Source organism: Amblyomma mixtum, chromosome 6 (genome assembly GCF_055824585.1).
Source record: "Amblyomma mixtum isolate Tamu chromosome 6, ASM5582458v1, whole genome shotgun sequence".
NCBI classification, from domain to species: Eukaryota; Metazoa; Arthropoda; class Arachnida; order Ixodida; family Ixodidae; genus Amblyomma; species Amblyomma mixtum.
Window position 1 is genome coordinate 25856700 of NC_143017.1, and position 12831 is coordinate 25869530.

Here is a 12831-nt window from a genome sequence, read left to right on the forward strand (position 1 = left end):
AAAATTCACTTCCCGGCTGCTAAAATACTAGAATCCCCCCCCCCCCCCCCCTCTAATCGCCTCATCCCCTTCCTTTAGGTCTCTGCACACAGCGAACACCCAGGCAACACAATCGCTCACACCAAAGCCAGAGCACTCGCCAATCGGTCAGATCACCTGCCTCCGTCTCTCAGTGCCAAGGTCAGGTACCCAAAGGTCACATGCTCATAATCACGTGGTCATACTTCTATAGCTTGGGCCATACCACCACGCAGTTGAGTTCGGTTTGGCCCTGTGAGGAATTGAAGGTCATTGTCTCATCCACGCCGAAATCGGAAGCTGTACGCCGAGGAGCAGAGCTCTCGCTGTAAAAGCTTTGTTCATATGTGTTTCTATAGGTCGCGCACCCGCCCGACACCCTCAGCTGGGGGGTGACTAGCACGTGCACGTACGGCGGAGTCTTAAAGATACGCCTTTGTAATGAAGTGTTATACTTTCACAGCATGTTCTGGTATGTGTTCGGCTTTTTCTTCACGGCGGAACAGCATAATAGGTGCGCTGTGAAATAAAAAAAAATCTGTTTTTGATTCTCATGTTTACATGCATTCCTATGGGGCGTAGCCCTAGCTTTCATCCCCACCTGATGAAAACAGCGCCACGGCATCCTGGTTACAACACAGAACGGCGTTGGTTTATCGATAACTTGTGCCACATCGCCGGCTTCCCCACACAGAGCCCTCGAGGACACTGCGGCAGGAGTAATTCGAAAGCTTCGCCCAGACGCGTCTATACGTAATGCCCGACTATGTTGCGATGCATTCGGCTAATGTGCACATCCACTGGTTTGTGAGGTGAAAGGCAGGTCAAATAGTTTACTGCGACATCACTCGGTTTCCTCGGAGGTGACGGAAAGGCATACAAAAAAAACTCACATAGTTTCGGCACATTTTCTCCCCCCATTTTGAGGCCAGAACTTAGAGTAGCAGGGCCAGTTCCATGCATTTGGAAAACGATAACCTGGAACATACACGCAGTATTTGCGCATACCGTGCATTCATGACTATTTTATAAGTACACAATCTCATAACACATTTGAAAATAAACAGAAGTCAAATTAATAAATATGGTTACGTTACACATAATAAAGGTTTTACGGTTTATGGTCATAGCCTTAGTCCCTAAGCTACTCAGGCTGTGCGGGACACCGTAGTGAAGGTCTCCGGAAATTTCGACCACCTGGGGTTCCTTAACGTGCACTGACATCGCACAGTACACGGGCCTGTAGAATTTCGCCTCCATCGAAATTCGGCCGCCGCGGCCGGTATCGAACCCGCGTCTCTTGGGCCGGCAGCCGAGCGCCATAACCACTGAGTTACCGCGGCGGCACCGTAATGAAGATAATACAGTGGCTGAGATTAAAAAATACGGGTCAATTTCTGATTCCTTCCCTTTAAAAGAAGCATACAGGCAAGCAACGCGCAGGAGGTAACTAGAAGCGTTGATAAACTTCGCCAAGGAAGAATGATTTCACAGACACATTACCTGTGACTCACCGGCGAGTCTCTCGGCGGCTGCAAACGTGGTGCCAGTTCACGGCCTTAGCGACTGGTTGTTGTTGTTGTTGTTGCCTTGGTGGCAGGGCACATACCCACGACGGGGGATTGGCCAGGGTTAAGTGAGGAGAGTTCAAAGAAGGCAAATTTGTGCCAAGCTAATGGATTACCTTTTGGTGCCAAGCTCGTTTCTCCATCTACAAATCGCTTTTTTTCTCCATTATCAGGCTTATTCTCTCCATTGAAAATAAGTTCATTCATTCGTCCACAACCGAACGTCCTTTTCTTCCTGGAAGGCCATGTTACAGAGGCTTCGGGAGATAAAACTGGTTGTGGTCGAAGATAGTCCTGAACGAAGGAACAGGGTGGTACCGGGCTCTTCAATGGCAAAATATTAACGGGAGAAAAGAGGTGCAGTCCTCGTCGACTGCATTGGGCGAACTGAAGCAATGTGCAGGTGCACGCGAAGTGTAAAAGTTTTCGTGACAGAGAAAGCACGAAAAATAGTCAGCCTTCTCGCTACCCAGAGGCGCGGTCTTAATTCGGAGGTTGCGCTGTGCAGGTCTCGCTAGGAAGTGTGAAGCACTGTCTTCGTTTAGTGTCTTTATGCTTCTACTGCGAGGAAATTAGGCTTTATTGTAGCTTACGTGCACCAGAAAACTTCTGCGGGAGGCGACGTACGCGTTAAAGGGTGAATTTTGCAGCGTATTTGTTTTAGCATCTAGCTTTATTTTTATCTGAAGCTCTTTCGAATCCAAAGGCTACGATTGATTTTTTTTTTAAACCTATGCCTTCCGTCTTTGACGTATATTTTTTCGACCGCAAAAGAAATATATCTCTTGCATTGCACCAGTGGATACAAGACATGAAATAAGTGACAAAGTCAAAAAGCGCGTTTAGCCGGTGTCACTCCATGTTCAGTAGATGAGGTGCGCGCAGAGACCTGTACGCTCCTGAGACCCGGAAATGGAAAATTTGTCCAATGCATCGGACGACGTAAGCGCAGGCGGCAGCCGCGAAAGGAGTTTTAGGGCCGTAAAAAGCTTTTATTGCGAAAGCAATACTGCTTGCACTTTTCTGCCATCGATGGAGGTTCATCCTTCGCTCCGGCGCAGCTGTGGCACGCTACCACGTGACCGCGTGACGTCACGACAAGAGGAGAGCTGGGGGCCCAACTCGTCTCATCGATGGAGGCTCATCCTTCGCTCCGGCGCAGCTGCGGCTCGCTACCATGTCACCGCGTGACGTCACGACAAGAGGAGAGCTGGGGGCCGAACTCGTGTCATCGATGGAGGCTCATTCTTCGCTCCGGCGCCGCTTGCGGCGTGCTACCACGTGACCACGTGACGTCACGACAAGAGGAGAGCTGGGGGCCCAACTCGTCTCATCGATGGAGGCTCATCCTTCGCTCCGGCGCCGCTTGCGGCGCGCTACCACGTGACCACGTGACGTCACGACAAGAGGAGAGCTGGGGGCCCAACTCGTCTCATCGATGGAGACTTATCAATTAATTAATTAATTAATTAATTTTACTTAATGTCGAAGGAGAATCTATGAGTAGTGCGGAGCGATATAATCACAAGAGAAGAAAACGCCGTGCGGAAGAAACGCCGGAGCAGAAAGAAGAGCGGCCTGCTAAATGGAGAGTGCAGTATACAGCCAAGAAGAAAGAGCAGAGCATTGTGGTGATTCGAGACGGTGACATCGTGGCTCAGCGACGTGAAGAACAAGAGATAAGAGTTGGCGAGTTCGAGCCTGCTAAACGTGAATTCGAGACACGAAACTACCAGCAGAACCAAGCGCAGCCAGGTGTTATTGCTTTCGCAATCAGCCAGGCTTAACCAAGCTAAGCCTTGAGCCAATTTTTTTCACAGCTTCTTTTACGACCTGTGCTGCTGTATATTTGATAGCGTTTCCCTCTTCTTCAGGGGCTGTCAAAAAGGCATTTTACAAGACGGGAATTGAGGGAGGGGGTGCAAAGAATGCAAGCAGATCCACGCGCATCCTGAAAGGCTTTCAAACACTTTTAAAAATGTATATCCACTCTTAACTGTGCAACCAACGCACAGGCACACACTACAGGGAAGCGGGAATTGTAGAATAAACTGATTGGTTGGTTGGCTGGTTGGCTGGTTGATTGATTGATTGATTGATTGATTGATTGATTGATTGATTGATTGATTGATTGATTGATTGATTGATTGATTGATTGATTGATTGATTGATTGATTGATTGATTGATTGATTGATTGATTGATTGATTGATTGAATGAATGAATGAATGAATGAATGAATGAATGAATGAATGAATGAATGAATGAATGAATGAATGGACGTTTTCATGAGTTTAACCAATCCGGCATTTTGCAGCATACATCCAAAAGGTCAAAACGCAGAAAATAATACTTTCGTCATGTTTTGTAACAAAAATTATCATTTCCCAAGAGTAAATGATCAAAATTGAAGGAACAATTTACAGCACACCGGTCTGAAGAGGGGAGAATATACACAGCGCCCCGCTACGCAGCTGAACAGGTGGAGCTAGCTATTGACGCTATTTCTTTTCTTCAAGGCCGAAGCATTCACACCGGTCGCCGACTTAACTCTCGGCCGTGGTCCTTTCGATCTCCCCGCGTACGAGGAGCAACTGGAAGAGATCAGAATTATGTAACAAATATGTTATGTAAATGTTTTCTGTGACCCCTATTTATTCCCAGCGTTGCAATAAACGTTTTTTGTTGCTAGAAAGCGCTTGTCGTGTGTGTTCTTTTTCTTTCGTATCCGTCTTGTCGCGCTTTCAAAACCCATCATGAATGTAACAAATATACCTAAGTATTTCTTTTCATGGCTCACAAATTCAAACTCCGCAAAAGAGCCGTCCATTTCATGTAATGCACCGGTCAGAACGCGTACCAAAGTTTTCGAAGCATTTCTGCTAGTTTTGCAAAATGGTGTCATATTATAAAAATTCTACACGGTTTAATTGTTCGGAAAAAAAATTTATTAGGGTGAATTAGCGGGGATCCTTTGTCTGATTACGGACGATTACTGTGGGGGGTTGGGTTAGGGCTCACGTGGTGCGGGCCCGACAATTTAATTTTTATTGCGAAAGCAATACTGCTTGCACTTTTCTGCCATCGATGGAGGCTCATCCTTCGCTCCGGCGCCGCTTGCGGCGCGCTACCACGTGACCGCGTGACGTCACGACAAGAGGAGAGCTGGGGGCCCAACTCGTCTCATCGATGGAGGCTCATTAATTAATTAATAAATTAATTCTACTTAATGCCGAAGAAGAATCTATGAGTAGTGCGGAGCGATATAATCACAAGAGAAGAAAACGCCGTGCGGAAGAAACGCCGGAGCAGAAAGAAGAGCGGCTTGCTAAATGGAGATTGCAGTATACAGCCAAGAAGAAAGAGCAGAGCATTGTGGTGATTCGAGACGGTGACATCGTGGCTCAGCGACGTGAAGAACAAGAGATAAGAGTTGGCGAGTTCGAGTGTGCTACGCGTGAATTCGGGAAACGAAACTACCAGCAGAACCAAGCGCAGCCAGGTGTTATTGCTTTCGCAATCAGCCAGGCTTAACCAAGCTAAGCCTTCAGCCAATTTTTATTTCTTATTTCTTGTCCACTCTACACCTTTCGCGGGATTAGTGTAATCCCATTTAATAACCTTGGAAGGTACTCGAACATTCTTGAAGGTGATGACTCACGCACATCATCATCACCAGCGTCACTACCTAATGAAAGGAAGGAGCGCGAATAGACAAGCAATAACACAAGAGAACAAGGCTGGCGCTGAACTACCAACAGCTTGTTGAAAGGAAGGAGCAGCTTTTATAACCAATACACAATCCACGAGGCATCACGGGACCGAAAGTAGCATAACAAAATTATGAAAACAAAATTTCATCCACCTAATACTCTCAAAGCACGCTAAACTCTTACCTGCAAGAATTTGAAACTGTCGCATAGCCAAACGTAACCGGAGCCAATGCACAGAAGGATGCAAGAAAACAATGAAGGAGACAACTAAAAACAAACGAAACAACTAAAACAGCAGCACGAGCCAAATCACGACAATCATAGCAAAAGCAGAGTCAAACGTTAACAACAACATTAAAAACAAAGGAAACCAAGTTGGAGCAAAAGCTGAGTTAAACCTGTGGACGCCGGATCAATGGACACGGGGCAGATTCAACCAAAACAAAACAAAACGAAAGCAACCATTAACGCAAAAGCAGTTATCTTGTATTCATCCTTGTCTATTTGCGCTGCTTCTTTTCATTATGCATTCTAACCAACAAACCCAAATCAAGACTCAAGCGCGACTACGCCCACTACAGCACAAAGGCCTCTCCCATGTATCTCCAATTAACCCTGTCCTTCGCCAGTGGCAGCCACCCTATCCCCGCAAACTTTTTAATCTCATCCGCCTATCTAACTTTCTGCAATCTCCTGCTACGCTTGCATTATCTTGGAATCCGTTCCATTACCCCTAAGGACCATCGGTTATCTTGCCGTCGCATTACATGCCCTGCCCAAGCCCATTTCTTCTTCTTGATTTCGACTAGGATGTCATTAACCCGCATTTGTTCCCTCACCCACTCTACCCGCTTCCGGGCTCTTAACGTTACATCAATCATTTTTCTTTCCATAGCTCGATGTGTTGTTCTAAACTAAGCGGAACCCTCTTTGTTAGCCTCCACGTTTCTGCCCAATAGGTGAGTACCGGTAAGATACAGTTATTGTATACCTCTCTCGAGGAATATTGGTGAACTGCCAATCATGATCTGAGAGAACCAGCCATATGCTCTCCACCCCATATACGGACAATATAACCGGTTCCAAACGGAGTTTTGGCGGGCAAATCGCAAGAACTATAGACACTCACTGTAGACACCATAGCCGGCAACATAAACGCTGTCGCATTTTCTTCTTTAAGAATGAGGTTCAGAAGGTCCCGAAGTTATTGTGGTGTTCCAACTAGGTAGAATAAAAGCGCGCAATAATTTATTAAATAACCAGCCGACTGGGTACCGTGTACTAGTAAGCCCACATCAGCAATAGCAAGAAGTTTCCGAAACTAAAATAATGCACCCTCTCAGATTCCACGTCTGGAGCAACCGCTCCGCACTTCAAGCCAACCTCCAATGCAGCTTTGAGAGCCCAAAAATCCTGCCCGTCCGGCGTTATCCGCGTGCTTCCGTTCCATCGTTTATTTCGCAACTCCAAAGCGTTTCCCGTTTCAGTCTCGCACGCAGTGCGTACACTGCAGGCAGAGAATTCGGCAGAGCCGGCAGTTGCACAGCTGACTGCGGCCGCGCAGCGACGCAGCAGCAGCAAACGAGCGATTCTCCCCCCCCCCCCCCCCCCCCCCCCTCCCCTCCCTGCCTTCAGCGGGCGCCGGTGGCGTAGGTGCGGAGCTTCCGCCCGCCGCTGCCACACGCTGACCCAATTCGAAGCCGCCGCTGCTCGGAGCAACGCACCACGCAGGTTACCTGCGATTCAGCGTGATCGCAGCGCGCCTGCTGCAGTGGCCGTACCTGGGCGGAACTTCTGTTAGACTGCTTCGAAAATCGGCTCTTGCCGACACTCCGAAGAAGCGATCCCTGCATGTTCACGTCCGCACTGTTAGCTCAGAACCATGTTCATTCTGCTACGGTCCGCAACTGTTCCAGGATTCACAGTTTCAGCAAAATGCCAGCCGCGACGATTAAACGCTTAAAACGTAATTTTAATCTTATCGATGGCCTTTTGGTTTTAGCATCCGGCTCAGATGCGGGAGGTGCGGGGTTCGATACCCCAGTGCCGCCGGGTACCCACTGGTGATGCAACGGGCAAAAAGTCTTTCCCAGTCTCGTGTTCGGCATTTTTGAGTGAAATACTTGGGAAATAGGCATTTGATCCCACCTTGAGTAGACGAAAATACCTTGCGCCATGGCGTTCTTCGGCCACAAATGCCCTTCCGCCATAAAAAAAAATCATGGTCATCAAAATATACTTTCAGAAGGTACGGTTAAAAGGTCGTAAGCAGGAGCGTGAGAAGGCCTGTAATTACAAATAATTAAGCGCAAACTGTCCGTGCTGTTCCTCCTCTGGCAAGCGTGGACAAGGAAGTTCTAAAAACAGAGATAAAACATGCACACAGGCACTCAATATCCGGCGAAATCAGCCCATGCTCACGTGCGAACGGTTCCGCTCCTTCCTCTTTGGCAGTTTGTGGCAGTTCGTTTCTGTTCTGTTGTTGCCTTCGGCTTTCATAACGGGAAAAAAGTGAGATAACCCGTGGATCACTCTTCTTAATTTGGGGCTTCCTAATCCCCTGTAAACGGCCTGTTATACGCAGTTTATGCTATAGAGCTAAAAGTTTAAACTTCAAAACGTGGCGCCAACTAGCTCGCATTCAACCACGCCCACTATACGTAAAAGCTGCAGCACTGTTTCACATAACACTAGCCATGAGCTTGAACTATAAGCCGGACATGAACTACAGCAGATATCCTGTGCACTTTACCCAAACGCAGCTCCATCGAAGCCACGTTTGGAATATATCGGAGCCAAGGAATTTATGTCGTATGTATTACAAACACAAGCAGAAATACCTCTATCTCAACATCGCGTGTGCTGTTTGGGGTGCACCTAAAAAGCCTAACAATGGCTTGACAAAGAAGCGCATCCCCTACTTACTACCACGATAGACCAGGGACTTCTAATAGACCATTACAGCTTCAGAAGCATCCTCGTAGTTCATTAACAAGCACAGTGTCGGCCAGAAGCGGCGCAAAAGGTGATAGGAAACAAATATCCATGGCAGCACCGTGGCCATTTCTTAACTGCTGGAGAAAATTGGAAGCATCCTCTTGGTTGAAGCTAGAGCGATCTCGTCCGGTTTCAGACACCGAAGGGCTCGGTTGCAATCTTGTGCGAAAATAGTACATGCGGCTATCGTCGTTATGAGGAATCGTAACGGTAATCGTCGTTATAACTCCTGCCCGAGCAAACACTATCTGGCACAGAGTCTCCTGTAAATAGTAGTCAAGCGCTGTATGGCCCCTGTTCTAAGTTGTACGGTATCCTCAAAGCGTCTTATTACACTTCGGCAGAAGAGGTATCTAATATCGCGTAGCCGTCAGCGAATTATCTATTTCTATCATCAGATTCGGTTAAACGATATAAACTCTCTGGTGCTATAAATGGGCGAGATTTCACGCGAGCTGACACTGACCGCGTGAAGGGCAGATGGTGTGGAATACTGGCGTCTACGTTCTCTGAACCCTGACCTGCAAAGCATTCTTCCATCTACCGGTCAGGGACGTTAAAGGACCTAGCTTCATGTTCACACAGCGCAGAAAGACAAGGGGCGGGGAGAGAGGGCCCAGGTGACACAGGCGCTGTCGTAACTTGTCTTCTTGCGCTCTGTGAACACGAACGCCCACCAACTCATTCAGCTTTCTGCTCTTCTGAACCATGGTGAGTCGTCTGCGACTCGGACCTGCATCGCCTGCGTAACCAACAGCGTGTATTGCTGCGACGAGACGATTCAGCGCGTACTATAGGGGGACAAAATGGGTTTGGTCTGGTTTATTGAGGTTTAACGTCCCGAAGCAACTCAGGCTATGAGAGACGCCGTAGTGAAGGGCTCCGGAAATTTCGACCACCTGGAGTTGTCCAGGACGCGTGAGCAGTGACTGAAGACGGCATTAGGCGATGGCTGCAGTCTCCACTGGCGGAAGCGAAAGTCAGGATTAACGTGCTCTCACGTTTAGTAGTGAAATGAAGTTATCGTTGGCCGGCACGGCCCCTTATGCGCTTTGGCCGGTTTTCACGCATCCTGGAAGCATTTCTCCTCGATAGTACAATACCTTGTATGTCAAGAGGTGCAATGGGGCTAGTTGGTTTTTATTTATTTATTTATTTTATTTATAAATACTGCTGTCTCTGAGGAGAGACATAGCAGGAGTGGGTGAATACATGAGTAAAAACAAATAACATGGGTAGCATAGAAATAGATAACACAGAAATATTAAAAACAGATCAACGGGTCAAATTGTCAGGCAACTGAACAACAAACTCTTCAACTGGCAATGAACGAAGTGAGCCGTCCAATCCATTCCAAATTTCAACGGTTAGAGGGAAAAAAGAAAATTTAAAACAATCTATATTTGGTTTGAAGGGAACAATGTTTAATGGGTGGTTCCGTCGGGTTGCACGTGCGCTTGATGACACAAATGTGAAGGGTTCCTGAATGCCAGATGATGTGTGACCGAACTTGTGCAGCATAATGATGCGTTCACATGTGCGCCTATGTTCTAATGTTTGTAAAGATAAACTGTGCATATGGGAAGAAGGTGAAAACTTGCGATCATACCGGCTGAAGATGAATCTTATTGCTTTTTTTTTAACTGATTCTAAACGGTCAATGTCGCGCGCGTAATGAGGGGACCAGACAATTGAGGCGTACTCCAGGATGGGTCAAACTAGTGATTTGTAAGCAGTTAATTTACATTCCTTCGTGGCATTTTTTAAGGTTCGTTTGAGATAACCAAGTTTGCGAAGTGCTTTCCCAGATATGTTATTTATGTGAGCATTCCATTTTAAGTTATGCGAAAATATAACGCCCAGGTATCTGAACTCGCTGACGTGGGTCAAGCAGTTACCGTTGTTACTGTAAGAGAAATGCAGCGGATTCTTTTTGTTACCAAAGGTCATTGCAACTGTTTTAGTGAAATTAATTTTCATTTGCCATGCATTACTCCATTCACAGAACAATGAAAACACTTTGTTTAGTTCCTGTTGATCATCGGCGTTAGCAACGTTGCGGTAAAGCACACAGTCATCGGCATATAGGCGTAACTTCACTGCGGTGTCGTTAGTAACATTAGCTACATCATTAATAAAAATTATAAAGAGTAGAGGCCCAAGCACCGACCCTTGGGGCACACCTGAAGTTACAGTGACTGACGATGATTGTGCATGGTTAAAAGTGACGAACTGGGATATTAAGTGTAAGTAGTCGGTTATCCAGTCCAGTAACTTATTGCCGTTAAACATGGTGCGTAGTTTACGAAGAAGCTTATTATGGCAGACCATGTCAAATGCTTTGGAGTAATCTATAAATATTGCATCGATTTGATCACGGTTATTTAAAGCGGAAGCGATGTCGTGAGTAAATTCAATGAGCTGAGTGACAGTGGAAAAACCAGATCGAAAACCGTGCTGACAGTGTGACAGTAGTCTGGCAGCGACAGTGTGACAGTACAGGGTCTGGCAGCGGCATGGCGAACGGTTCTTGCAAACACGTGTGCTTCATTTTGCAGATAGCCGCAAGCATCGCTGGACCATACTTCCTGAGCAATGCTTCTTCTTCAGGCTTCCTTCATGGAAAATGTACGCTCACGGGCCCTCCATTCAGTTCCTGCTGTCAACCGATAGATGGCAATGCAACCATAACCTCATCTTCCGTCGATCTCGCTTGTCTCGACCACGCATGGCACAACCCCGGAACGTCATCGACACGGACCCGACGGGATATAAAAGCAACACACCGGCCAATCCTCTTCAGTGGGTCTGGCAGCGGCATGGCGAACGGTTCTTGCAAACACGTGTGCTTCATTTTGCAGGTAGGCCACAAATACGCTTTCAAATGTTATAGGAGCGATGATCGTTTCTTATTGCTGCTGCCAGACCCTCAGCACTTTGTGTGTATTTTTTCTTGCCTACTGCATTCGTTAAGAATTTTGTTGCAACTGTCCGGCGATGTCGAGACAAATCCAGGCCCAAAGTCAGAGGAAATGCTAACGGAGCTGCTAGCTGGACAAGCACGAATCAGCGCAGAGCTTTCCGCGCTCAACTCTAGAATGGCTACCTTTGAACAGCGTATTACGCACATAGAGGCTTTGGCTTCAACAGCTAACGACGCTCTTCAGCGTGTTCATGATCTTGAGATAACTGTTGAGAATCTTAAAGATGTCATTACCAAACTTGACCGCAAAAATGATGACCTGGAAAACCGATCCCGTAGGAATAACTTAATCATCTATGGCTTGAGGGAACCATCAAATGAAACTTCTGAGGGGCTATTGGCTTCTGTATCGGAGTTACTGTATTCCAAACTTGGAATCCAATGTGAAGGTATTGAACGCTGTCACAGGCTTGGCAAGCAAACAACTGAAAAGACGAGACCTGTCATTTTTAAACTGCTAGACTTTAGAACCAAGCTTTCCATCCTTAAAAACGCCAGAAAACTAAAAGGATCTGATACGCACATTAGCGAAGACTTTTCTGCGCGTGTACGGCACATTAGGAAGGCTCTCTGGGACAACTCGGTTGATATCCGCAAAGAAGCAGATAAGTATAGGTTGCAATACGATTCCCTGATAGTCGACAGTGTTCGTTACACTTGGGATGATGTTTCCAAAAGGCTTGTCAAGGCTGCACGTGCTGCAGTGCCTAGGGACACAGAGTGACTCGTTAATGAGCATAAAGGTAGAAATGAGCAGAAAGAAAAGCAGAAACTGACTCTTTTGAACTTAAATGCTAGAAGCTTGCTTAATAAGATTGAAGATTTCAATTGGCTTGTAGAATGTTACACTCCGTCAGTTATTTGCGTAACAGAAACATGGTTGGACAACTCCATATCAGATGTAGAATTTTTGCCTCCAGATTACTCGGTGATCAGAAACGACAGGCAGTTTGCTAGAGGAGGGGGCGTAGCTCTGTTCATTAGAAAAGGCGTTGAAATTTTTGTATTGCCAGAACTTCCGAATACTGAGTCTGTTTGGTGCCGGCTAAACATTTCTGGTTTCGTGACAGTCGTGGGTGCTGTGTACCGTCCGCCCGGTTCGGAAAATATTTTCTCGCACATTACAGAATACATAGCGGAACACAGGCTCCACAAGTATAAAATGACCATTACAGGTGATTTCAATGCTCCTTGTATCGATTGGAAGTTGTTAATTTCAACAGGTCGTGACAAGGTTGTTTGTGAATCCCTAATTAATATGGCTATATCATATGATTTAACACAAGTCGTTGAATGTCCAACTCGAGAAAACTCTGTTCTTGACCTTGTTTTTGTTAATGAACAGTTGCTGCAATACGGATTTCAGTGTGATGTAGTCGACGGACTGTCAGATCACAAGTGTGTTTTCATGCAATTTAATGTGGTTTGTGAGCCCCATAAGCCGAATTTCAATATTGTTAAAGATTTTACCCGTGCCAACGACCGTGCTATTACTGAACTGCTAGCGTGGTCTTTCAGAGATTTCGTGACAGGCAGTGAAACGTGTGGTGTTG

General features: G+C 46.5%; 1 protein-coding gene across 1 annotated transcript in view; it reads left to right on the top strand.

Moving 5' to 3' along the window:
• Positions 1 to 12002, top strand: part of LOC149338452 (uncharacterized) — a 30998-nt gene extending 18996 nt beyond the window's left edge. The window contains exon 3 of the mRNA XM_089550744.1: positions 10949 to 12002. Coding sequence (XP_089406870.1) covers positions 10949 to 12002 — 1054 coding nt within the window. The remainder of the gene's footprint in view (positions 1 to 10948) is intronic.
• Positions 12003 to 12831: the final 829 nt, after the last annotated feature.